General features: G+C 47.4%; 1 protein-coding gene across 4 annotated transcripts in view; it reads right to left on the bottom strand.

Annotated features, from left to right (window-relative positions):
- Positions 1-309: 309 nt before the first annotated feature.
- IFT140 (intraflagellar transport 140) overlaps positions 310-27,354 on the bottom strand; it is a 243,719-nt gene continuing 216,674 nt past the window's right edge. For 3 of the 4 annotated variants that reach the window (XM_044978900.1, XM_044978902.1, XM_044978901.1), the window contains 12 exons: positions 14,206-14,383; positions 10,141-10,331; positions 8,588-8,683; positions 7,965-8,097; positions 7,730-7,873; positions 7,059-7,187; positions 5,144-5,326; positions 4,454-4,660; positions 3,756-3,968; positions 3,509-3,675; positions 2,967-3,108; positions 310-823 (listed from right to left, as the gene is read on the bottom strand). In XM_044978900.1, the coding sequence (XP_044834835.1) occupies positions 617-823; positions 2,967-3,108; positions 3,509-3,675; positions 3,756-3,968; positions 4,454-4,660; positions 5,144-5,326; positions 7,059-7,187; positions 7,730-7,873; positions 7,965-8,097; positions 8,588-8,683; positions 10,141-10,331; positions 14,206-14,383 (1,990 nt within the window). In that variant the 3' untranslated portion in view covers positions 310-616. The remainder of the gene's footprint in view (positions 824-2,966; positions 3,109-3,508; positions 3,676-3,755; positions 3,969-4,453; positions 4,661-5,143; positions 5,327-7,058; positions 7,188-7,729; positions 7,874-7,964; positions 8,098-8,587; positions 8,684-10,140; positions 10,332-14,205; positions 14,384-27,354) is intronic. The other variant, XM_044978903.1, reaches the window with a different exon arrangement.

Raw genomic sequence — 27,354 nt, 5'->3', positions numbered from 1 at the left:
CAGGCACTGCTGGACCCATTCTCTCATAAAATGGAGAAAAAAAAAAAAGGCCTTGCTTCCCTCGAGTTTTGACTCTCAGGGAACAGCTCACTGTGTTGTCCTAGGAGTTGATCCTTTAACAGACCAGAGCTATCTACTATTTGAGGCCTTCTCATGTCATTGCAAAGTGTGTCTTAACTAAACTGTTTTCTGTATGCATAGACAGAGCTAGACATGCTCAGTTCAGCACTCACTTTACTGCTGCTCCTGTACTCATGGGATTAGGATTAGCTGATGCCTTAATTATGATTGGACATTCATTCTTTTTCCTTAAAAATTTATTGAAGTATTAAAAATCTCTCTAAATTTGGACATTAAAAAAGTAAGATTAATAATAGCTGTCTGAGGCCCAACCTGTCCCTCTGCACTGACTTGGTGCTTGAGCTTTAACAGTTTTGCTTATACATAACAAATGAATCTTGGTATGACCCAAGCAGACTACAGCAGCAGGCTGTCCATTACTGAAGTATTTGACTTTCTGCCCTTAACAAGCCTAGATCAGGTAGCTGGCTGCTGTAGCAATGGCCAGGCTTCCTCACAGCTGTATGTGAATGTTGCCAGTTTACATAGTAAGCCATCAGGGATCCTCGACTTCATCAGCTACATCCTCTTCCACCTCCTTGTTGTCTTCCATGCTGTTGTGGCGAATTCGTTCTGGGGCAGGGTTCCGGTTCCAGGGGATGCCCAGCCCTCTGTGAACTGCCTCAATGGTCCGTTCATTCACATAGTAGGTCAGGTTTACACATGGAATTCTTTTCCGCATCTCTTCCAAGTATCTATAGGCCTAGGGGTAATAGATGGTAGGGTATCAGGCATGGGCTGTGTTCTTGTTATTCACATATCACAGCAGCATGGCAAAAAGCATCTAGATATGTTGCATTCAGATACAGTTTGCTAGGCTCAGACCTCCCAGCCTATTCAAACTGAGTTACCAGTGCAGGGCTGGCTTACCAGCTCCCTTCAGCTACCTGCGGGGTTTGTCCAATATTGGTATTAGCACAGAGGGTGCTGCAGTCTCAGTTCAGGCATCACACTAAACTGTTCAGTGTTGGGGATTCCTAGGAGGCCTGTGAGATGACCCTCTAGAAGGACTAGAGCCTTCCAGGTTAGATGAGTGATGGATACTCACCAGCTCTTTCCAAGATTAAAAAAAAAAATCAAGGAACCAGGGCCTTCACTAACCCCTAAACTTTTAGTAAACCCTGGAACTTTTGCTTGTTTTTGCAGGAGAGCAATAACATAGAAACCAATCACTAGAATGATGGGTGTTTTGAATAAAAGCTGTGATTAGCATTGAAAACCAAAGGAAGGGATGACACGGATTTTCCAATCCCAGCCCTCTGTCCAATGCCTTGATACCTGAAGCACTGTCAAGGCTACAGATGTCACACTTTGGTTTCAGTTCTTGTGAGGGTACCCAAATTTGTCAGACCCACTTTTTAAAAAATAATAATAATAGTGAAATAGAGCATTCCTGAAACAAAATATGTAAAATTGACAAGAATGTCAATTTAATTGCTCCATGGCTGAGCCTGCCAGCCCCAGAGCTCTGGCTGGAAGCAAGGTTCTTGGGGCTGCTAGGGTCCAGGGCAGCCCTGCCATTCAGATTAGTCCAGGGTCAAGGACTTTCAGGCTGCCCTACTTCTGAGCTGGGAGCCAGCTGGCTCCAGGAGGTTGGAAGCCCTAGGATGTCTGGCCCTGAAACAGTCTGCATCATAGAGCTGCCCCAGACTCTGGGAGCCAGTCTTAGGACTTCCAGGTTCCAGCTACAGTCAGGGCTGTCAGACTCTCTGCTGCAGAGCTGTCAATTCCAGAACACTAGCAGGTTTCCAGTGGATGGATGTGTAACATTACACATTCCATTACACACAGAAACCTGTTACTGGTTCAGGAAAAGTTTGATCAAATCTGTACTAGACTTGGCAAAATGTTTTGCCCAGCGACTCATCATTTTTCAGCTAAGAACATAAGAACGGCCATACTGGGTCAGACCAAAGGTCAATCTAGCCCAGTATCCTTTCTACCGACTGGCCAGTGCCAGGTGCGCAAGCGGGAATGAACAGAACAGGTAATCATCAAGTGATCCATCCCTGTCACCCATTTCCAGCTTCTGGCTAAGCTTCATCAGAAAATTTCTGAGTGGCTCTAGTCAAGACAGCTTGTAATAAACAGCATCCGACGAAAGCTCATGCTCCAATACATCTGTTAGTCTATAAGGTGCCACAGGACTCTTTGCTGCTTTTACAGATCCAGACTAACACGGCTACCCCTCTGATACCTGTAATAAAGGGAGAGCATGATGCTCAGCACCTGGCTGGTCCAGAACAGCAGGTTACTTTTAGCCCAAGGCTTGTAATCCTGTGCCATTCTGCACTCTGCTGTTTGGCACTTCCTGCTCTGAACAAATGACTCATCACTTCCCAGATGGCTACAAGTTAATGATTTCCCATTTTTTCTGGGCCAGCCAGGTGGCTGTTGGAGGTGCAGTGGAATTGCAGAGAAATGACCAGAAATGACCTACTGCTCCTCCCTCTCTATTAATGGGAATGGTTACAAGTATCCCAGGAGCCACCTCTGTATATGTTACTCTCCAAGTCTGTAAAGTAAATTTCTTTCTCCCACCACAGATTAAAAATGGATTCAGTCTTGCTGCTCCTTCGGCATACCCTACACTGGGATCAAAACTGCAAGCACCACACAGTGCTTAGCAGTGATATTTCAGCTATCTTACAGGGCAAAGGTCAACATAAATACTCCAAGGGTAACTGTCTACTTTGGCACCTCTACACTTGCAAAGGTTGAGAGTGTACAACAGTGAGCTCCATTCCCTAGGGATGCAAACATTTAGATTGTACGCTCCTTAGGGCTTCCTTTGGCTTCCTCTATACAGTGCCAGGAACATGAATGATGCCCAAATAATAACTTACCATCTGGAATTCCTCCACCTGTAAGTAATGTTCAACCAGAAAGCCCAAGACATCACCTAGGCGGATGGTACTGTCAAGATCTGGCTCATCTAGGAGAAGCTCACACTGCCTGATTGCCTCTTTGGGGTCCTCAGAGTAAACTCTAGTGAAAGAACAGGTTGAAACTGTAAATATCCCATGGGGGGAGGAGACAGCTTCTCCCTTATTGCATCTGGCTCTCAGCTGAACCACAGTTTGAGACCTGTGTATGCCCCATAGCCTCCCTTCTGTAAGATGGACATAGTATCTTAGTTCCAACTAGGTGGGGTAGGCAGAGGCTTCATAAATCATCAGATGGGGCACTCGCCTCAAGGCTACCTTCACCTTTTACTCAAAAGTCAACCTGTCATCCCCTACACCCATATGGTTCCCTGAGGCCAAAAGTCTCATGAGTGCTTTCAGAAGTAAGTCTCCTGCATGGGACTGTGTTGCTGCTAAAGCAGAGAACTTTCCTCGGATACAGATTTTCATATACATTGTGTGCTCTGAGCAATGCAAATTACCTTCGAGCTTGGATGAATCGCTTGACCAAAGCCATCTTGCTTTGAAAAAGTGCCAGTTTGCTCTCCTGCTCTACAGGGCTTCTCGTCTTTGCCTTTGACAGGCACTTGAATGCCTCAGTCAGTGCTCCCTGTGCTTTCTCATAGTTCTGGTATTCATCGATCTCCACCTACAGAGAGAAAAATAAGATAAGTGTCCTGTTCCCAGCTGTCACAAACCAAACTCCTCTGAGAATGGACAGGACCATACCTGAGCACAGGCATCATAAAAGCCAGCTAAGAGGTCAAGGGCCTTTCCCTTGGTATAGAAGCTAATGATGTTCTTCATAATCTCTGGGTCCCTTCGCCAATCCAGTGACTGTAGGTAGTTGGCTGCCATGATATAAATCTCCCTCTGTCTGGAGACTCCAGCAAAAAACACTATTTTCTCCGTGTCGCCAGACTTCAGCAGTGCTCTCATTGCCTGCGAACAGAGGGGAGAACAATCATTACTGTTAGCAATGTAGAAACATGAGGAAGCAAGCAACCAGGCAGAGATGGATAGAAACTCCTTCTGGATACCCTCTCTACAAACTAAGGTACAATTCTGCTGCTTCTACCAAAACACTCTCCCACAGCAGAATCCCAAGGGCGGATGCCAGTCTTCTGAGCACTTATGTCCCTACCTTGGAGAGTGAACAGGGAGATCTCATGCTGACAGCAAACCCTGTGGAAGAGAGGGGACCTGCAGGATTTGAGCTCTGAGAACAGGCAACTCCGGGTGGGCTGGCAAGTATTATTTAACATGAGTATTTTTGTCTTAAATCAACTCGTGGTATCCCTGAGATTAGTCCCTCAAATCAATCATTTTACCTGCAGATTAGAAGTGTATTTTGGAGCTCCACACCTGCCAATGCCAAGGGGTTCAAACATTAGTACTGTAGCTTCTCCCCACCTATGTAGACTCACCTTCAGCTTGTTTCCTGCTTGAGTGTATTTCTTGGTTGCCATGTGGTAATTGCCTTGCCGCATGCAGCAATCAGCAACCTGTTCCAGCAGTTCTTTCCTAGACTCTTCAGAGAGCTCCTTTGAGTCCTTAGAGACAGTCATCTTCTCAGCCATCTCCTCTGTGATGGTCAGGTTCTGATTCAAGCAAAGCTCCAGGGCTTCATGGTACTGGTGAAGAGTGAGAGAGCAATGAACTGCTGCTAACTAAATGTTCTGCACCAGAAGGACCTCAACCACATTTAGCCGGCTAGAATTCAAGTCTCTGAGCATGCTACAACTTTTTAGCCTTTTCCAACTGTGCGAATGGGTGCATCTGAACTCTGCAAAGGCCAGATGATTAGGACTCAGACAAGCTGTGCTGCAGAATCTTAACTTCAGAGATGGCCCTGAACCAAAACCCTGCAGCTGAAGACCCTGATCTTTGAGGCAACTCTGAATCTGAAAGACTAGGCTAGGCCGTAGCTTTATCAGGGGCTGAGCCAAAACCCTGCATCAGGGAACTCTGAGAATTCAAAATCCAGATAGAAATTCTGCAACTAGGGATTTGTTGCAGTGTGGGGAGGGCCCACAATGCAACCCAGCTCACTCCTGAGCTCTGCTCTTCTACAGTCACATACTGTAGAGTTCCCAGGAACACTGCAAAGGCTTTACCTTTTTGGCTGCTAACAGCAACTCCACGGCCTTCTCGTGCTGGGCATGTTCAGTGAAGAAGTCAGAGCAGCGTGCCAGCAGGGCTGGGTCTGACTTCTCATCCAGGTCCTCGGCAATCAGCTGCAGGGCACCAAACTGCTGTGTGGCAAAAGCCAGCTCTAGTGCTTTGGAAAAGTGTCCTGCCTGCAAAACCAGAGACAGCCATTTTAATTTTTCCCTCTCTTGTACTGATTGCATACAGGTCCCAAGGCAACAAGCCATTAGGAAAGAGACGCCAGATTTCTGCAGCAGAGCTCTGGCAAAATCAGCAGCTGCTGTGCCTCCAGTCCTTTCCTTCTTGATCAGCAGGCTCTGTATGAAGGTCTCCATTAGTTACTAAGGCCAATGAACCCAACCTGAGGTGCAGAGAAACAAACAGTAGCCCTTCCCAGCTGCCATGACCTACGTGCCTGCCATTCTGCTGCAGAGTTACCACACTATAAATTCAGAGAGTGGGGACCTACTGGATGTCCAGAGACTCAGAGGATTGTCTGTATTCTGCCTCTAGTACAGCACTTGGTGCAGAACTTGTCTGCTCAATTTCGGCAGGCAGACAGAGGAAAGGAGGCTTGCACAGCTAAGTAGCAACCCCTATTAGTTGATATATAAAAAGCACTGATTGCCTGTGCTGGGAGTCTCCTGCAGTGATGCAACGCCTTCCCTACCAATACTGTCTTGTAGTGAATGCGGGCTGATGTATTGGCATTGGACAAATGCGGCTGGAGGCTACAAAGTACAAGAGTGAGTTCATCTCCCATACATCATCTGAAATGTGATGTATGTCACAACTGAAGTGAAATAGGTGGACTCAATCAAGTCCCCTGGGAACACATATTGATATTACCAAAGCCATCACTCAGTTTGATACTGATTAAAGATTAAATATGATGAAATTTAATAAGGACGAATGCAAAGTACTCCACGTAGGAAGGAACAATCAGTTGCACAATACAAAATGACTACCTAGGAAGGAGTACTGTAGAAATGGATCTGGGGGTCATAGAGGATCACAAGCTAAATATGAGTCAACAATGTAACACCGTTGCCCCTCCATCCCCCCGAAAAAAGCAAACATAATTTTGGCATGTATTAGCAGGAGTGTTGAAAGCAAGACACTGGAAGTCATTCTTCCGCTCTACTCCACTCTGATAGGGCCTCAACTGGAGTATTGTGTCCAGTTCTGGGTGCCACATTTCAGGAAAGGTGGACAAATTGGAAAAAGTCAACAGCAACAAAAATGATTAAAGGTCAAGAAAGCATAACCTATGAGGGAAGATTGAAAAAACTGGGTTTGTTTAGGATGGAGAAAAGAAGACTGAGGGGGGGCATGATAACAGCTTTCAAGTACATAAAAGGTTGTTACAAGGACGAGGGTGAAAAATTGTTCTTGATAACCTCTGACGATAGGACAAGAATTAATGGGCTTAAATTGCAACAAGGGAGGTTTAGGGTGGACATTAGGAAAAACTGCCTATGGGGTAGTTAAGCACTGGAATAAATTGTCTAGGGAGGTTGTGAATTTCCATCACTGGAGGTTTTTAAGAAGAGGTTAGACAAACACCTGTCAGGGATGGTCTAGTAAGTTATTAGGTAGTCCTGCCTTGATTGCAGGGGACTGGACTAGATGACCTCTTAAGATCCCTTTCCATCCTACACTTTTATGATTCTATTATTAGAACAGCAAGTACTGCTGCAGGTCAGTTTGAGAGGCACTGGCAGAGCTGTAGAGGGGCCCCAGGAATGGATTAACAAGGGGTGCTGCACATCAGGATTGGATTGACCGGAATGGATACAGATAATCAGCTGATTTGGTAGCTGTCCACTGTAGTGTCTTGGTCTCAACTGAAAGCTTTATACTTTGCTGAGTCAGAGTTACCTTGTGGTACAACATGACTGCTCTGTCCATTTGTTCCCCCTTCTCTTCATAATAGCAGGCTGCCTCTATCATGTCTTCTGGGGAACTCAGCAGAGCCAGATTCATCAGCTGGTCATCCAGATTGTTCTCCTACTCAAAAGTAAAGATCCATCTTCAAGCAAATACTCTATCTATGATTACTTCCAGCACAGCAGACTTCATAGTGTCATTAATTACCTACCCTACAGTTTTATATTGCCACCCATCACCACTGTATCAGACCACCTTCCATATAAAATCTATAGCAACAGCAAAGTCCCTAGTGAACTTCATGGAGTTTCTGGTCTTCCCTTTTGTGGGGTCAAAACTCTGCTTGGGGTAGGATTTTTGGTTTGTTTGTTGTTGATTTGTTTATTTCAGGAGAGGTTTTTTTGGGGGGGAGGGGGGTACTTGGGCTTTAAAGGGATGTCAGTATTGTGAGTGTCGCATTACAGACCCCTTCTCTCCTAGAAGGTGTGGGTAGAAACCAATATCATCAACTACACAGTTATATAAGCAAGCTGTATGTCATACTTTACATAAGGAGAAGGCCCACGGTAATCTCACAGGTTGGCTACATTTCCTGATGTACATGGTCTGAGAGATGCCATTGGTAGTGAGCTCTTTGCACTCAGGTGTACATGCTGTCATACCTTACACAAGCGGATGGCATTGTTAAATGCCTGGGCCCTAGTGTAGAAGTGCACAGCCTGCTTGATTTCATCCTGGCTCTCATACTGGCGGGCCAGGTGATAGGATGCTGCCCAGTTTCCTGTTTCATTCGCTATTTCAGCAGCCTGAAAAGAGAGCCAGACCCTTCACATCATGCCCAGATTAAACACAAGAACGTGGACTCTTCTGGGAGCAGTGGGAAGTAGGCTGCCTTACCTTCTGGATGTTGCCCTGAAAGCAGTAAACACGGACCAGGGAGAAATAATCCTGAGCTAACTCATAGTATCTTAGTGCAGATTCCATATCTGACTGGCTCTCCAGATACTGTGCCCACCATTTCCACAAGCTCCTAGAAAAGAAACAAAATAAGTGATGATGATGGTAATTAATCATTGGAACACACTACCAGGGGAAGTGGTGGATTTTCTCTCTCTTGAAGTCTTCAAATCAAGACTGGCTACCATTCAAGAAGATGTGCTTTAGTCAAACACAAGTCATGGAGCTCAATACAGGGGAAACTGGATGAAAGTCTCTGGCCTGTGTTACTCAGCTCTCTCAGTCACAACTCTAGCAGCACTAGCTCGCCAACACAATACAGTGGGGCCCCTTCTAATGAACAAGATTCCTGACCCAAGCAGACAAATGAACAAACTTCCAGCACTGCATGGTATAATGCATTAGCAAAAGTGTTCCCTACTAGCATGTTTCCTCGCTATTGAATTAACCTGGAACGCCTGGCAGGAAAGTGTTAAAACAAATACTTTCAAACCTGAAACTCCCCCTCAGGATACCACTCCTTCACACACTTCAGGTAAGGAAGGATGTAACATGGCACTAACTTATCTTTCATCTTGTTGACATAGATCTCCAAGGCTTGTAAATCTTCAGAGAGCATCCTGGGCACCTCAAACCTATGTGTGTCCGATTTCTCATAGCTGTGTAAAAAAAGGGCACATTAGATGGGGGATATCTGTGCTTTGTGGCAAACCGCTCAACTGCTATGTTAATCCATTTTATGTTAGTTATTTAGTCTCTAGAATTAACAACAATACTAATAATACTCTGTCCTAATAGAGTACTTTTCATGAACTGCAGGAACAGTGCTGGCCCCCGAGTACGCCAAAGTGTGGCTGAGATACAGGGGCGGCTCCAGGCCCCAGCACGCCAAGCGCGTGCTTGGAGCGGCATGCCGCGGGGGGCGCTCTGCCGGTCGCCGGGAGGGCGGCAGGCGGCTCCGGTGGACCTCCCGCAGGCATGCCTGCGGAGGGTCCGCTGGTCCCGTGGCTTCGGTGGAGCATCCGCAGGCGTGCCTGCGGGAGGTCCACCAGAGCCGTGGGACCAGCGGACCCTCCACAGGCACGTCTGCGGGAGGTCCACCAGAGCCACGGGAATGGTGACTGGCAGAGCGCCCCCTGCGGCGTGCCGCCGTGCTTGGGGCGGCGAAATGGCTAGAGCCGCCCCTGCTGAGATAAGACCAAGGTGTGGAGATCACTGAGATAAAAATGGGTGCAGAAAAATAAAAAATCTTATTTGGGCCAAAGAGCCAACATGCACATCGAAGCCCCCAAAATACCTAGCACAGCTGTACCAGGAATGATTGGGAGACTGGGTAAGAGATGGTAAAGGATATTCAATACAGATCTTGTCTCCTCACCTCATACACAAGTCTTCATATTGCCTGCTCATCTCCACTGCAATCTCCTCTCTCTAACCCACAGTTGGAAAGTTGTTCCTTTAACTATACTAACCTTTCTCCCCTCCTTCTTCCCCATTAATTGAATCACATCTTCTGCTCACATCGTCTCACACACAGAACTCTTCTTTACTCCTGAGCTAGAGCATGTTGTGACCTTACACAATAAGGGAACCATGCATAAAATAAAATTTAAACCAGTATGATGCATTCTAAAAACAACAACTTCCCCAGGATCTCAGCAGCGACTGAAAAGAATTCTAGGTGCCACATAAGCATCAGGTTCATAACTCATGAGAAAATGTATCCCTGGGGTGCCAGGTAGGTAAAGAACTCTCCAACACAAGGGCTTATGCATACAACAAGGTGCAAAAGGGAAGGCTGGTCTAGTGGTTAAAAGCATAGGATTTGGAGACAGGAAATCCAAGTTCTAGTCTTGACTTCACTGTAGACAAGTCAGTTAACCTCTCTGTGTCTCAGTTTCCCCCACTGCCAGGTTTATTTCAATAATAGTTTGAGATCCTCAGATGAAAGGTGGCAGAAAAGGGAAAAAACTGGTTATCTGCCAGTAGCAGGCACCCTCCAGACAGCCCTACCAATTTTGCCTCTGCTGTCCAAAGCAGTGTGCTAAAACGCGGGATTTCTTGTGTTCAGAACTAAGCTCTAGGTGCTCGGCCTTTTCTACAGGAAGCTGCTTACTAGTTGAGTGCAAGATTGCACTCTGCAGTGGCCTCCAGGTGTTTGGCATAGTTGTAGTATGTGGTGCGCAGGTGAACCCGATCATGAGTCTCAGCTACTTCCATAGCTTTCTGCCACTGGTCAGAAGCCTGGTAGAACATGTTCAGGAGGTCGTAGCGCTTGCAATTCTTGTACAGCTGCTCTGCATCTTCCTGAAAGGAGAGCAAACAAACAGTGAAAAGTTATCTGGATTTGATGAGTACTTTACAGGGATTATAGCTAAGCAGTAATGAGTGATAGCTTTCTGATTGCCTTCTATGATGAGATAACTGGCTCTGTGGATATGGAGAAAGCAGGGGATGTGATATGTCTTGACTTTAGCAAAGCTTTTGATACGGTCTCCCACAGTATTCTTGCCAGCAAGTTTAAAAAGTATGGATTGGAAGAATCATAGAATCTCAGGGTTGGAAGGGATCTCAGGAGGTCATCCAGTCCAACCCCCTGCTCAAAGCAGGACTAATCCCCAACTAAATGGACTATAAGGTGGATAGAAAGCTGGCTAGATCGTTGGGCTCAACGGATAGTGATCAACAGCTCAATGTCAAGTTGGCAGCCCCAGGGGTCGGTCCTGGGACCGGTTTTGTTCAACATCTTCATTAATGATCTGAATGATGGGATGGATATCACCTTCAGCAAGTTCACGGATGACACTATGCTGTGGGGGAGAGGTGGATAGGGTCCAGAGTGACCTAAACAAATTGGAGGATTGGGCCAAAAGAAATCTGATGAGGTTAAACAAGGACAAGTGCAGAGTCCTGCACTTAGGATGGAAGAATCCCATGCACTTCTACAGACTGGGGACTGACTGGCTAAGCAGCAGTTCCACAGAAAAGGACCTGGGGATTATAGTGGATGAGAAGCTGGATATGAGTCAACAGTGAGCTCTTGTTGCCAAGAAGGCTAACGGCATACTGGGCTGCATTAGTAGGAGCATTGCCAGCAAATCGAGGGAAGTGATTATTCCCCTCTATTTGGCACTGGAGAGGCCACATCTGGAGCATTTCGTCCAGTTTTGGGCCCCCCATTACAAAAAGGATGTGGACAAATTGGAGAGAGTCCAACAGAGGGCAACAAAATGATTAGGTGGCTGGGGCACATGAATTACAAGGAGAGGCTGAGGCAACTGGGCTTATTTAGTCTGCAGAAGAGACAAGTGAGAGGGGATTTGATAGCAACCTTCAACTAACTGGAGGGAGGTTCCAAAGAGGATGGAGCTAGGCTGTTCTCAGTGGTGGCAGATGACAGAACAAGAAGCAATAGTCTCAAGTTGCAATGGAGGAGGTCTCGGTTGCATATTAGGAAACACTATTTCACTAGGAGGGTGGTGAAGCACTGGAATGGGTTACCTAGGGAGGTGGTGGAATCTCCATCCTTAGAGGTTTTAAAGGCCCAGCTTGACAAAGCCCTGACTGGGATGATTTAGTTGGTGTTGGTCCTGCTTTGAGCAGGGGGTTGGCCTAGATGACCTCCTGAGGTCCCTTCCAACCCTAATATTCTATGATTCTATGATAGGTAGTGCACTTCTGAGCAGTTAATTACTCCAGACCACGGATTGCATTCCATAGTAAAAAGGATTAAGACAGAGGGATTTGGACCTACTAAATATACGTAGCCTGGAATATCAGCATTGTGATTGAGAAACTGGATGTTTATGTGAAAATAAAAAAAGCACTCAGATCACAGCATTTACTGGGTGATATTAACCAGGGGTGGGAGAGTCATAAAACTCTGGTGACACAACACTAATCCATTTGATAATGGAGGTTATCAAATGGCTCATATTGGAGTAACTTGCTGGCATAACCATTCTGGGCTGCGGTAGGAGAGACCCATTACCCCAGTTAAGGAGTTTGGGAGAGCTTTGCTAACTTTGTAGCTGTTTTCTCACCAACAAGGATTCAGCACTTAGAGATCCCTCTCACTCCACATTAGGTCCCTGAGACACGGATTATGTTCTTAGATTATTAATGCAGACCAAAACCTGATGCCTCTACTTATGCCAAACTTCCATTTAGAGTTAGAGCCTTAGGATTTGGCCCATAGTGACACAAGCAATAAACAAATTTAAAACTGCTATTTTTAATCTTTGAGATGGACTCCTGTGTCAAGGACTTTTCCTGCCCCACCCAACTGCTTTCCAGCTGAGCTCTGTGTACAATAATGGAGATACACTGTGGCAGGACAGAAGGAGAAATTTCTGTTTCCTCCTGATTCCCATTTCTTTTCAGAGAAGAATAAACCCTAGATATGGAAGAGGCCTGTTAGGTCCTACTCTAGACCCTTTCCTTGCTAATGTAGGATTGTTTTCTACAGAACATTTGCTAGTGTTTTTTCCTCCAGACTAATTTTAAATGTCCGAGCAAAGGGGCTTTCCCCACTTCCATTGAGCCTAATAAATCTCACTGTCATGAAGCTTTTTACAAATATCCAGCCTGAATTTTCCTACTTACGCCTTTATACCGCCCAGAACAATTCCTCCACCATTCATACCCTTCAAATATTTGTAGGTTGTTAGCACATTCTGATCTTAGCCAAATTCTATATATTCAACTCTTTCCTCTTGTATATGAATCCATTTCAGAATCCTAACAATTTGAGTTTCTTTTCTCTGAACTTCCTCCTATTAATTCATATTTTTCTGGCAATGAGATGCTTAAATTTGAAAGCAATATTCCAGCTGCAGTTGCACCATGATGTGTAGGCAGACCATGAAATCAAAGCTCCAAGATGTGGTGCCTCTGAAAACCACGCCCAAAATTGCAATTTCTTATCTAATTCGTGGTCTCCTATGAACCTTGGGTTGTGTTAGCTGTGCTGCTTTCCAGCTTTCTACTCCCCACTGAGTATGATTTTCCTAGATATATTAACTTGTATTTTTCCAAGATATATCTTCTTTTCATTTTCTACCCATGTTTTTAACCTCTTGGACCCTTTATTATTTCTGCCCTCCCAGGTATTTGCAATGCTGCTCAATTTAGTATCATCTGTGAATTTTGTTAAAACGCTGTTTAGTCCTTCTTATACAGATTGTTAAGGGAGACATTAAATAAGAGCTAACCTGGTACCAGAACATGGCTGCTTATCATTACCCTTACTTTACAGTTCTCCAGCTAGTTTTCAGTCCACATGACAACATGACTCTCAAAGCCAGTTTAGGTCCCAATTTTAGTGGTGGAGTAAAGATACTATTCAAAGGGCTTGTCTAAACTCTCATAAAAGGTGTCCAAAGGGCAAGTTGTATTTTAACATGCCTTAGCTGGTGGAGGGTGAACTGTTGGCTACTTGCTAGGTTTCTCCTCTACCACCTAACACATGTTAAAATACAACTTACCTTTTCTACACTCCAGTTTGAAAACATGAGTTAAAATGTTTTAGCTAACCCATTTTAAGAAGACACCATTTATTTTAGCCTAGACAAGTCCAGAGTGATTAAGGACAGCAGAATCAAGCCCTAAAGTTTGTGAGACAGCATATCAAATATTCCACAACAGTCCAAATATACATTACCTAAATAATATTTTCCTCATCTGGTATTTTTAATGCTATATATGTTTTTTAAAAACAATCATGTTTGCCTGGGAAGATTCATTTGTTATAAACCTATGCTGTTTATATCTCATTATTCTGTAATCTCTAGAGGTCTAATTCAGCCACTCTCACTCATACTGAGTAGTGCCCATAATGCTGATTGTAGAACAAGGTCCTACTCAAGGTGAGTAAGTGGCAGAACTGGGCCCTATATGTTTAGAAGGTGAACTCCACCCCCATTATTATTTGTTTCAGTATTTCAATAGCGGTAGAAGATTGACTTCCAAGAAAATAACTGTCAGAATTGCCCCTCTTTATTAGTATTGCATTTACTTTTCTCCAAGATTTTTGCACCCTGCCCAGGCTTTGCAAAAATACTTGTCATTAGTTACATTGTCTTCACACGCGAGGACACATGCATATCTCACTCAGATTGCTGACTGAGTCTGGACTTTGCTTATTACTAGAAAATGGGCAAGTTGCCACAGTAAGCCCTACCAGCATGCCCAGCTGAATCGCCAACATGGCCACTCTGGCTTCCACCTCTGGTTCTTGTTCCGCCTCCCTTAATGCCTTAGCTCCTCTGGCATGACCCATGTTTCCGAGGCAAACTTTGGCAACATCCAGCCTCTGCGTCTTCACACACATGCGAGCCATATTCTCCCAGACTGCCTCGCTACAAGAAATGAGAAGGCAAAGGGGATTTGTTATCCTGAAGAACCTCCCCACACGATAGAAACAGGGATGGGATTCGCTGGAGAAAAGCTTTCTCCAGTACAAGGACAGTCCTCAATGTACGCAGAGAATTTGAAAGAGGCAGTGCAGTGAGAGGGGAAAGAAGCAGTCTGTTAGAACTTTTACACTTACTGTATATAGGCAAACAGATACACTATAAGAAGAGCTTGCACACACTTCCTGTGTGGGGACTAAGAGAAATAAAGATGGGCTTCAGACACAAAGATCAGTGCAAGAGCTGAGCTTTCACCAAGTTAAGGGGGGACTGAGAACTAGAATTTTGTTTCAGACTCATCTCTAAACAGAAGCAATTATATTTATACAGACATTTATTATGCAGCCTCTGGGTAGATTTGCATCATTTAAAATGTGAAAATTAATGATAATGCCTACAACTGGTAGCAATAGTCTCCATCCAGGTACTGCCTATCATTTAAAAACAATCTACACAAAAAGGACAGTTACCTGTTCCGTAACTGGCGTTCCTTGAGATGTGTTGCTCAGGTGTATTCCACAGTAGGTGTGCGTGCTCACCACGTCATCAGTGCCAGAAGTTTTTCCCTTAGCAGTACCCGTAGTGGGGGGGGGAGCACCGCTGCGACCCCTAGAGAGGCGCCTCTATATCGCTTTATAAGGGGAGCTGCGCACTCCCCCCACCCTCAGTTCCTTCTTGCCAGACAACTCCGACAGAGGGGAAAGAGGGCAGGATGTGGAATACACCTGAGCAACACATCTCGAAGAATGCCAGTTACGGCACAGGTAACTGTCCTTTCTTCTTCGAGTGATTGCTCATGTGTATTCCACAGTAGGTGACTCCAAGCTATATCTGATGGAGGTGGGTAAGAGTTTAAGGGTTTCCAGGACGGAGTACCGCCCTACCAAACCTGGCATCATCTCATGTTTGGGAGACGATCGCGTAGTGCGAGGAAAAGGTGTGGACAGAGGACCATGTGGCAGCTCTACAAATGTCCTGAATGGGGATGTGAGCTACATAGGCAGCCAACAAGGCCTGAGCTCTCATAGAATGTGCCTTAACGATAGGCGGCGGGGGAATCCCTGCCAGGTCGTAACATGTGCGTATGCACGAGGTGATCCAGCGGGAAATTCGCTGGGTAGAAACCGGTTGCTCCCTCATGTGTTTGGCAGATGCAATGAAAAGCTGCGGGGATTTCTGGAATGGCCTGGTTTGGTCTAGGTAAAAGGCCAGTGTCCTATGCGCATCTAGCATGTGCAGGCGTCGTTCCTCATTAGAGGAATGGGGCTTGGGATAGAGTATCAGAAGGAAAATGTCCTGATCGATATGAAAAGCCAAGACCACTTTCGGCAAAAAAGCCATGTGTGGGCGAAGCTGGACCTTATCCCTGTGGAAGACCAGGATAAGGTGATCGCCACCAGGGCTGAGGTGATCGCCACCAGGTACACTATCTTCCATGATAAGTGGGACCAGGAACATGTGGCCAAGGGTTCAAAAGGGGGAACCATGAGATGGGAGAGCACTAGGTTCAGGTCCCATAGAGGGACCGGAGGCCTGGCGTAAGGGAATGTCCGATCCAGTCCTTTCAAAAACTGGGCTGTCATGTGATGGGAAAAAACCCGAGTGACCATGCACCGGAGGGTGGAAAGCCGAAATGGCAGCTAAGTGTACCCTGACCGAGGCAGAAGCTAGCCCCGGGGTCCTAAGGGACAAGAGGTAATCTAGAATAAGTTGGAGCGATGCGGATGATGGGGAAGTACCCCTTTCTCTCGCCCACCTAGAGAACCTAGACCATTTGGCCAGGTAGGTCCGTCATGTGGCCGGCTTTCTGCTTTCCAGCAGAACTTGCCTGACAACCTCTGAACACTTCCCTTCCTCCTCCTCTAATCATGGAGCAGCTAGGCTGTCAGATGAAGCGCGGCCAGGTTGGGATGAAGGAGGCATCCCCCCTCCTGGGAGAGAGATACGGCCGAAGCGGCAGCCTGCATGGGGGGGCCACTAGAAGCTGCAGGAGGGTTCCGTACCAATATTGCCGGGCCCAATCCGGGGCTGAGGATAACCCTCGACTTGTCTGCCTTCACTTTCTGAAGGCCTTGCCTATCAGGGGAAAAGGCAGAAAGGCATAAAACAGGTGGCCTGACCACCGAATCAGGAACACGTCGGAGATCGCCCTGCTGCCCACCCTGGCCCTGGAGCAGAACTGGGAGCAGAGAGGATTCTGGGCGGTAGCAAAGAGATCTACCTGGGGAGCTCCCCACTCTCGGAAGAGCTGCCAGGTGACCTCCCAGTGGAGTGACCACTCGTACTGGTGGGAGAAAACCCTGCTGAGGTGATCGGCTCACGTATTGCGAGTGCTGGGTAGGTGAAAAGCCATAGGTCTAGGGCTTCCTGGCACAAGGCCAAGGAGCACGTGCCCCCCTGCCTGTTGATGTAATACATTGTGGCTGTATTGTCCGTGAGGACTCTGACCATCTTTCCCTGTAGAAGACGCTCCTGGGCATAGAACTGCGACAGGAGTTGCACGACTTGAAGCCTGGGGCTCGGGCCATGCCCCAAGCCAGGCAACTAACTAGAAAAGCAATCTACGAAGAAGAGCTGGAGCACGAAGTTCCGACTTCACTGGCGGCAAGAAGGAACTGAGGGTTCGGGGAGTGCGCAGCTCCCCTTATAGCGCGATATAGAGGTTCCACTCTAGGGGTTTCAGTGGTGCTCCCCCACTACGGGTACTGCTAAGGGAAAAACTTCCGGCACCGCTGCACATGGCGAGCACACACACTTACTGTGGAATACACATGAGCAATCACTCGAAGAAGAACTCAAGAAAACTCTTGGGTATGCAGATAAGTCTTGCCCTGTGCTGTGAAGCTCAGTGAGCTGGGACTCTGGGGAATTGAATGCAGTTCTTGTGCTGAGGTCTTTGCACTGAAAATGCTTAGCTGCCAGTCTTCCACAGTTCAAGCCAGTAGTCGCATATCAGTTAAACTCAATAGTCAGGATGATGCATAGGAAATATCTGACCAACTATTGTGTCTTAATTTAAAACCCAGCCAGAAATCCCAAAGATGCACTAACAGCCAGCTCTGGAATGTTTTTCTTTCTTTTGATCCTGTAGTGCATACAGTGAGAATTTCCCAATGCTAACACACTGATCTGAAAAGAGCCATTAGCACTATGAAATCTCTATGAAGCTATAGAAATGACAGTTTTTGCTAGATGCTATCCTCACATCCAGCATTGAAATTAAGGAATAAATACCAGGACACAAACATTTCATGGTAGATCTCATATTACACCTGAGGGTGTTTTAAAAAAAAAATCCCAGAGACAAAATTGACTTTTGTTCGGTCTGTACAGCACCTAGCACAATGGGATCCTGGTCAATGAGGGTTGCACACCCTACAGCAATACTCTCTATAAATACATCCAGGGGGAAAACACCAGGGAGGTGCCAGAGCTATTTAAGCTAAAGGACAAAGCTGACACAAGAACAACTGGATATAAACTGGTCATGAACAAATTCAGGATGAAAATTAGAAGAAGGTGTCTAACCATCTGAAGGGTGAGGTTCAAGAACAGCTTCCCAATAGGAGTTGTGGGGGCAAACAACTTACTAGCTTTAAGAGAGAACTGGACAAATTCATGAGTCTAGTTGTATGGCAGGGTTGGTTGTGATGGTGGGGATGAGGTCCCTTCCAATTTATATTTTATGTTCCTAAAGCTCAAGCTTCAGGGCTTCAGCTGGTCACCAGAAGGGGTCAAAAAAGGATCTCCCCCACAGTGCATTCTGGGTTTTTTAATCATCTTCCTCTGAAGGTCAGTGATGACCATGGTTGGAGATGGGACACAGGACAGAGTGGTCCAGAGCTCTGAGGTGGAACCAAGTAGTCTCTCTCTCATGCTTAGCTGGCTGGTTTTGGCTTACATGCTCAGGGTCGAACTGATCACTATCTGTGGGGTCAAGAAGGAATTCCCCCCAGGTCAGACTGGCAGTGACTTGGTGTTTTTTAACCTTCCTCTGCAGCGTTTGGGTGCGCGTCACTTGCGGGATTATTTGGGTGTATCTCATTTAATCAATTCCCTGATATTGCAGGGGCCTTGGGCACTAGTGCACCTTAGTCCTTCCTGTTCTCTGCCTGTGGCACAGAACAGTCTAGTCTCCTGTGAACTGTAATACTTTTATCTCGTTTTGGTTGTTGGGTTTAGTGTGTGGGTGCTGGGTGGTGTTGGTGGACCATGGTATGCAGGAAGTTAGACTAGATGATCTGGTGGCCCCTTCTGGCTGTAAACTCTATAACTAATAACAGCAACAACTTAAAGTATAATCAATTTAAAAAAGATGAATTAAATGCAGGATCAAGTCCTGCACCTGCACCTCAGTCTCCTTTGCAGGTTTTGTGATTTTACAATCACATTTTTCTATTTAAAAAAAATGTTTTTCTTTTCCCTCTTGCTGTGGGAAAGACACACACAAACAGGAGGAAATGGCTAAACAGGAAACAGCAAAACAGACTAGAAACAACCTACCCTCAGACACACATAGTGGGAAAAAAAAACACAGAAAAATGTTTTTCCCCTAATCTTTCCAATGGGAAGATTGTGTGTTACTTGTAACAACAACAACAGGTACAAAATTTCCAGGCTGATGTCCTTTTAAATACAGAAGATACCTTTAAATCAGGCCTAGGATTTTACAGAGAAAATTAAACAGAAAGAGATCAGAAATAATAAGTCACAGGCGAATTTTCCATGGTTCAGAGGTTTGGTTCAGTTAAAGTGCTAAAATGTTTAGATGCTTATACAAATTTCTTGCACCTGCATTGCCAGGACTGGACATGATGCAAAAACAGCCGCCTCTTGCATTACATTGACATGTCCAGTCCCTGCCAGAAAGCAAAAGGTGCATGAAAAAAAGAAAATTAATTGGGAGTGGGGGAAGGGGGGGGAGAGAGATGAGTGAAAAATCTTATAAAAGTTTCAGGGCCAGATCCTCAGTTACTGTAACTCAGAGTATCTCCACTGATTACAGCTATGCTGATTTACATCAGCTGAGGATCTGGCCCTCAATCAAGTTTTGGGAGATTATTTGGGTGTAACCCCTTTGGGGTCTAGAGAGCATAGCCCCTTTAAATCTTTTTCCCAAGGGGGAGGGGGAGAGTAAGAAAAAGGAGGGAAACTCCAGGGGGCAGGGCTGGAGCTGGAGGGAGAGAGAGGAGAAGCAGCATGGCTGGCCCTGGAGAAGGAAGCAGAGAGAGCCTGCTGGAGGCCTGAGGAGGACAAGCCCGATCGGGGACAGCCCAGGACAGGAGCCAGGAGAAGTCCTGTGCCAGGGGGAATCGCCCGAGAAGGACAGGCCGGAGCTGGACCCAGTATCACGGCTGCCCGGAGCTGCCTGGGGCTGTGAGTACTAGGGCTTGTGACTCTGCACTGGGAATAAGGAGGGAGGCTGTTAGATAGTTAAGTGGGGAGGTGGTCGCTCTGTGTGGCTTTGCAGAGAGCGGCAGAAGAGGCACCGGAGGGGTTTGCTGGGGAGAGTTCACTGGCGCCGAAGACGACCAGGAGCACCCAAGACTCACCACCGGACTGGAACTTTGCTCAGGCCTCCTGAACTCTGTGTGCAGACACATTGCTCAGTGTCTGTCCTGTCAGACTGTGCTACCACTGGGTCTGTGGGGCCTTGGTTTGAATGCAGCCGTTTTACTGCTCCCCCTATATTTCCCCTTGTTGTTTTTCTCCTCCCAGCCCTCTGTAAATAAATATCCCCCTTTGTTATATCCATTGTACTTTTCCTGTGGGTGTGTGTGTTCACTCTGGGGGGTTTGGAACAGGTGCCCCTGGGGTGGAAGGGATTTCTCCTGCTGCGTTCCTGCGCGCGCTGTCTCTTGGCCAGAGCTGCCTGCAGAGCAGACTCCATCTTGGCCACGAGGGCGCTAAAGTTACACTTGGTGGCCCGTACGGGGAATTTGCAGTACACACACACACATACCCACACCCCTACGTTGCGCACCCTGGGTTTTTTTCTTCACAGAGAAAAGAAACTCCTGAGTGACTTTCATCTCAGTAAAAAAAAAAATGGAGAGAGGATTATTAGAAGACCTGTGCCGAGGGGCACGAATCCCAGTAACCAAAGCTGTGCTGGTGGCGGGGTTCCCAGAAGAGATGGAACCAAATGAGATTGAGGAGAGCCTAGATGCAGCTGAAATACTGGGGAGGGTAAAGGTCCACACCCGTATTTACAACCGCGAAGTGCAGGGCATGGTAGCACTATGTACTCACTCCAAGGAAGCAGATCTTGACAAAGTGCCCAAAGAGGTGGAAGTAGAAGGTATCCCCTGGACAATTCTGGGGGCAGAGCAGTCCCCTCCTAGTGTGCCTGAGTCACTTGAGGTGGATTCTTTAGCACAGAAATTGCAAGCTCTGATGGTGGATGAGAAGCGGACAAGAGAAGAATTAATTTTAGCATTAGGAGGGGCTCCAACACCTGCAGCACCCAGCCTGGTGGGATGGGCCAAAGAGCTGGGAAATGCTCTCAAAGATGCATTGAAGCCAGTACATGAAAATGCTCCATACAAGCAGTTACGTTCATTCTCAGGGGTGTCACCTGTACCCTCAGGGGAGGATGATTACGAGACCTGGAGGGATTTTACGGTGCCACTTGTCCAAGAGTGGGAATGCTCTGATGCTGAGGAGCGGAAACGGGTGCTTGAGAGTCTGAGGGGACCTGCCATGCGAATTATCCGAGCCCTGAAAGACTCTCAACCAGCTGCCACAGTGCAAGACTATTTAACCGCTCTTGAGAGTGTCTACGGTGCTACTGATAGCAGTGAAGACCTGTATTATCGTTTCCGCCATACCTATCAGGAGCCCCACGAACGATTGTCTGATTTCATCAGGAGACTAGAGGATTTGCTACAGCAGGTAGTGCGGAAGGAGGGCATCCCCACCAAGCGCATTGATTTCGCTAGGTTGGACCAAATCCTCCGGGGCACCCGACAAGATGGGTTGATGTTGTGGAAACTGCAGCTGAGGGAGCGGGCCCAAAACCCACCCCCATTCCACAAGCTCATTCGAGAGATACGTGAGGAGGAGGAGCGATTATTGCAAGCGGATGCAGTGTTGCAGCCGAAGATGGCAGGGAGTCACACCACCACAGTGCTTGGAGAGATGGAAGATGCCTCATCAGTGGCAGCAGCACTGAGAGATTTGACCCGAGAAGTGGCCATGATGAAAGCTCAGGGACATACTGTGCCATCCTCAAGAGAGGAGAGTAGCAGGAGGGGTGATAGCCAGCGTGAAGGTTTCTGTTATAACTGTGGAAGAGATGGTCACTATGCCTTCGACTGTCAAAACAAGACAGATCATGCAAGGGTATCTCAGAGATTGCAGCAGACCATTAGGAGGCTTCAGGGAAACACCAACAGGGCTTGGGGGAGGAGCAACCCAAGACCCTGAAATTTCAAGGCTCCCCAGAAAAAACCACAAACAGAGGCTACCCACGTGGGCTGATAGGCCCCCAAGCTTTAGTACCTGTTTGTATAGAAGGACGATTGTGTGAGGCATTGCTGGACAGTGGATCACAGGTCACCATACTTTATGAATCTTACTACCGAGAACACCTGCAGCACTTGCCCCTGCGTCCCCTGTCTGGCCTGACAGTCTGGGGAATTGGCTGTGACTCATGCCCCTATCGGGGATATATCCTGTTAAATGTTCAGTTCCCAAAGAACGTTGCGGGGGTAAACCAGGAAATAGAAACTTTGGCACTGGTCTGCCCAGATCCAAAGGGAAGAAAGTATGCACCTTTAATCCTAGGGACAAATGCAAACCTGTTCCAGAGGTTGGCGTGGAAATGCCGTGAGATGGCAGGGAACAACTATCTGCAGGAGCTGCCAATGCATGCTTTATGTAAAGCTGCATACCAGCGAGCCAGGGGGCCCCCATCCCAAGAGAAGACCAAGGCTAGGCCTTTTGGGAGGGATAGTTTCCAGTTTGGGGATTCCCCCATTCCTGCTGAGTGGAAGGACCGCCTGTGTGAGAAGTTAATCAAGAGGAAGGCTGTTTTCTCTATACACGAATGGGATGTTGGGTGTGCACATGATGTGGAGCACCATATCCAAATGCAGGATGGTCGGCCTTTTCGAGAGAGGTCGAGACGATTAGCCCCCGCTGATATTGAAGATGTGAGGCAGCACCTACAGGAACTGGTTCAAGCAGGTATCATTGAGGAATCCAGGAGCCCCTACGCATCGCCGATCGTCGTAGTACGAAAGAAAAGTGGAAAGGTGCGCATGTGCGTCGACTATCGCACTCTGAACCGGCGGACGATCCCTGACCAATACACAATGCCCCGGGTGGATGACGCTTTGGATAGCTTGAATGGTAGCTGCTGGTTCTCTGTCCTTGACCTCCGCAGTGGATACTATCAAGTGCCCATGGCACCCGAGGACCGGGAGAAGACAGCATTCATCTGCCCTTTAGGATTTTACCAATTTAATCGCATGCCTCAAGGAGTATCTGGAGCTCCAGCCACATTTCAGCGACTCATGGAGCGGGTGGTAGGGGACATGCACCTGTTGGAGTGTCTGGTATACCTGGATGACATTATAGTGTTCGGGCGCACTTTAGAAGAACACGAGACTCGGCTGTGCAAAGTCCTGGATCGTTTGGAACAGGCTGGCCTCAAGTTATCCTTAGACAAGTGCATCTTCTGCCAGACATCCGTGCGGTATGTGGGACACATAGTGTCTGCAGATGGTATAGCTACAGACCCAGAGAAGGTGAAGGCGGTAACTACCTGGCCGAGGCCCACAACTCTCAAGGAATTAAGGTCATTTCTGGGATTCTGTGGCTATTACCGCAAGTTTATCAAGAATTTTTCGCACATCGTACATGCACTCACAGAGCTCACCAAGGGATACCCCCCCACAAATAAGAAGAAGGGGAACTCACCTCGCCATAAATACTTCAATGTGGGTGCACCTTTTGGAAAACGGTGGACTGCTGAGTGTGAAGAAGCTTTCCATAAAATCATTCAACAGCTCACACAAGCACCTGTTTTGGTGTACGCTGATCCCACCCAGCCGTATGAACTTCATGTTGATGCAAGCTACACTGGTTTAGGCGCTGTCCTTTATCAAGAGCGTGAGGGCAAACTCCGACCGGTAGCATTTGCAAGTCGAGGTCTCACACCGCCTGAGAGAAACTACCCTGCACATCAAGTGGAGTTCCTGGCATTGAAATGGGCCATCACAGAGAGGTTCCATGACTACCTCTATGGGGCCAAGTTCACTGTAAAAACTGATAATAACCCTTTGACATACATCAAGACAACAGCAAAATTATCCGTAGCAGGACACCGGTGGTTAGCGGCACTCTCTGCCTATGATTTCACTCTGCAGTATCGACCCGGTCGAACAAACATGGATGCAGATGCCTTGTCTCGGCAACCTCACTCTAAGGATTTATTACTCAATGATCAGATGAATGTGGGGACCTCTGAACTGAGAGCTTTATGCCAACGGGTATCCATTGTGGAGGAAAAATCCACAGCCAATGGAGAACGGGCAATTGACTGTCTGGGTGCACCACCAGAAGCCATACCCATAGCCTACTCAAGTTTTACTAGAGTACAGGACCCACAGCTGCCCAAACTAAAGGATCGAGAGGTAGAGTACGCCCAGCGAGCTGATCCACGGATGAAGGACATCCTTTATGCATTGGAAAGGGGAAAAGATCCCAGGGCTATTCGACCGAGTCACCCAGAGGAGGCCCTTTTGCTGAAAGAATGGGATCGCTTATTGGTTCGGGATGGACGACTTTACCGAGGGCAGAAGCATCCTCAGAGGCCTCACCATAAGCAGTTGGTGCTACCGCAGAAGTACCGGCAAGGCGTGTTAGAGGCCTGCCATGATCGAATGGGGCATCTGGGAATCGAGCGGTTGGAGGCCCTAGTTAAGGCAAGATTCTATTGGCCCCGAATGGGGCCTGACATCGCCCACCATATTCGCACCTGCACCAGATGTATCCAACGAAAGACTCTGCCTAAGCAGGCGGCTCCTCTTGTTAGCATCACAAGTTCTGCACCCATGGAGCTTGTCTTTATGGACTTTCTGTCATTAGAGCCTGACCGCCGGGGTACTGCAAATATCTTGGTGGTCACTGACCATTTTACTCGTTATGCCCAGGCTTATCCCACCAAAGATCAAAAAGCTTCCACGGTTGCCAAGATCCTGTGGGAAAAGTTCTTCGTCCACTATGGATTGCCCGCCCGACTACACTCAGATCAGGGACGGGATTTTGAAAGTCGATTAATAAAAGAACTTTGTAAGATCATGGGGATAAAAAAATCACGCACCACACCTTATCATCCCCAAGGGGATCCACTACCAGAACGATTCAACCGCACACTACTGAACATGCTGGGAACTCTGGAGCCTCAGCAGAAAAAATACTGGAGCCAGCACGTAGAGCATTTGGTTCATGCATATAACTGCACTCGACACGATGCAACTGGGTTCACACCATACATGTTAATGTTCGGTCGAGAGGCCCGGTTGCCGATCGATCTCTGTTTTGAAGTGTCTTCAGATGGGGCACTCCCAAAAACATACTTGGGGTATGTGACGCGCTTAAGAGATCAACTGAAAGAGGCATATCGAATAGCGACGCAAGCAGCTGGTCACCAGAATCAAAAGAATAAAACCCGATATGATCAGCGAGTGAGGCAACAGGAGATTCGGGTTGGTGACCGAGTTTTGGCCCGAAATCTCGGACTACAGGGAAAACACAAAATTGCAGATCGTTGGGAGTCACACCCGTACATTATAGAGAAGAAACTTGGGGATCTACCAGTGTATCGCATACGTCCTGAGGGCAGTCGCGGCCCCACCAAAACTCTCCACCGGAATCATCTGTTACCTATAGGACAAGTATTGTTTCTCCGTGAGGATATTTCCACAGATTCTGAGACTCCCGGACCTGCAAGTCGGACACGGTCCCAACGACGGAAATATACCCGTCCTCTGCAAACACCCAGCTCCTCGGAGAGTGAGGATGAAATAGGGTTTGGTGAACATCCAGTTGGGAATGACCTGACCCTAATGGATCCTTTTGTTGTCACGCAAAGAGATGGTGAAGGGGAAGACCCCACGCTAAGCATTCCCGAGGCCTCACTGTCCCAAGCTGTGGAGACCCCCCAAGAACATGATGAGGAAGGCTTAGTGCAGGCAGAGAACCCTGTACCCCAAACAGCCACTTTAAACCCAGATGCACTTGAATTCGTGCCTCAAGGACCCATCATCTTGCCTCCATGTCCAGTGGTGTCACCTCAGCCAACATCTGACAGCCAGCCTAGACGTTCCTCTAGGGAAGGGAAGCCCAGGTGTGTGCTGACGTATGATCGTTTAGGGGAACCCAGTGACCTACAGATTCCTGGGGTGCCACGGGGGGCGAGCTGCCTCATGGGAAACCTGTTCCACCCCTCGGGGTCCTGTGGGATGGATGATGGGAATGCTTCTGACGAATGGGGGCCCTGGGTCTCCTGCTGGGGATCCATGGCTTAAAGTTGCCTACCTTGATGGGGACATCAAGGATTATTTCTTTGGGGGGGGGGAGAGTGTAACCCCTTTGGGGTCTAGAGAGCATAGCCCCTTTAAATCTTTTTCCCAAGGGGGAGGGGGAGAGTAAGAAAAAGGAGGGAAACTCCAGGGGGCAGGGCTGGAGCTGGAGGGAGAGAGAGGAGAAGCAGCATGGCTGGCCCTGGAGAAGGAAGCAGAGAGAGCCTGCTGGAGGCCTGAGGAGGACAAGCCCGATCGGGGACAGCCCAGGACAGGAGCCAGGAGAAGTCCTGTGCCAGGGGGAATCGCCCGAGAAGGACAGGCCGGAGCTGGACCCAGTATCACGGCTGCCCGGAGCTGCCTGGGGCTGTGAGTACTGGGGCTTGTGACTCTGCACTGGGAATAAGGAGGGAGGCTGTTAGATAGTTAAGTGGGGAGGTGGTCGCTCTGTGTGGCTTTGCAGAGAGCGGCAGAAGAGGCACCGGAGGGGTTTGCTGGGGAGAGTTCACTGGCGCCGAAGACGACCAGGAGCACCCAAGACTCACCACCGGACTGGAACTTTGCTCAGGCCTCCTGAACTCTGTGTGCAGACACATTGCTCAGTGTCTGTCCTGTCAGACTGTGCTACCACTGGGTCTGTGGGGCCTTGGTTTGAATGCAGCCGTTTTACTGCTCCCCCTATATTTCCCCTTGTTGTTTTTCTCCTCCCAGCCCTCTGTAAATAAATATCCCCCTTTGTTATATCCATTGTACTTTTCCTGTGGGTGTGTGTGTTCACTCTGGGGGGTTTGGAACAGGTGCCCCTGGGGTGGAAGGGATTTCTCCTGCTGCGTTCCTGCGCGCGCTGTCTCTTGGCCAGAGCTGCCTGCAGAGCAGACTCCATCTTGGCCACGAGGGCGCTAAAGTTACATGGGTATTTTACCTGAATGACTGTCAGCAAAAAAACCTAAAACTTGCAACAGCTGAAGAAAATACTTTAAAAAACTAGGCTGCATTTGGGTATCATCTTTGTAACTCGTTTGGATAAACAAAAAGAACAAAGCACATAATCAATAAAAGGTAAGCTATCAACACAGGAACTAAACACAAGTGCATGAGTGTATTTAATTAAAGGAGAAATATACAAGTTCATGAGATTCATTTTATGAAGGCTGTAGGATGCTAACAGAAGCTGCCAATTGCTGCCTTAATCTGTCTAGTGGAACAGGACTACATGTTGGGGTTTGTCAGTCTGAAGACAGCATCTATCTTTGAAAGGGAATAAAGATATTAAGAGTCTGACTTGCCCATGTCCCGCAATGTACTTATATAGTCACTGAATTAAAAAAACAGGAGAGTATTCAAGCAATCCTATTTAGAATCACAGATAGATCATGTTTCTGATTA

The sequence above is a fragment of the Mauremys mutica genome, chromosome 11 (assembly GCF_020497125.1).
Source record: "Mauremys mutica isolate MM-2020 ecotype Southern chromosome 11, ASM2049712v1, whole genome shotgun sequence".
Taxonomy (NCBI): Eukaryota; Metazoa; Chordata; order Testudines; family Geoemydidae; genus Mauremys; species Mauremys mutica.
This window is presented reverse-complemented; position numbering and strand designations above follow the sequence as displayed.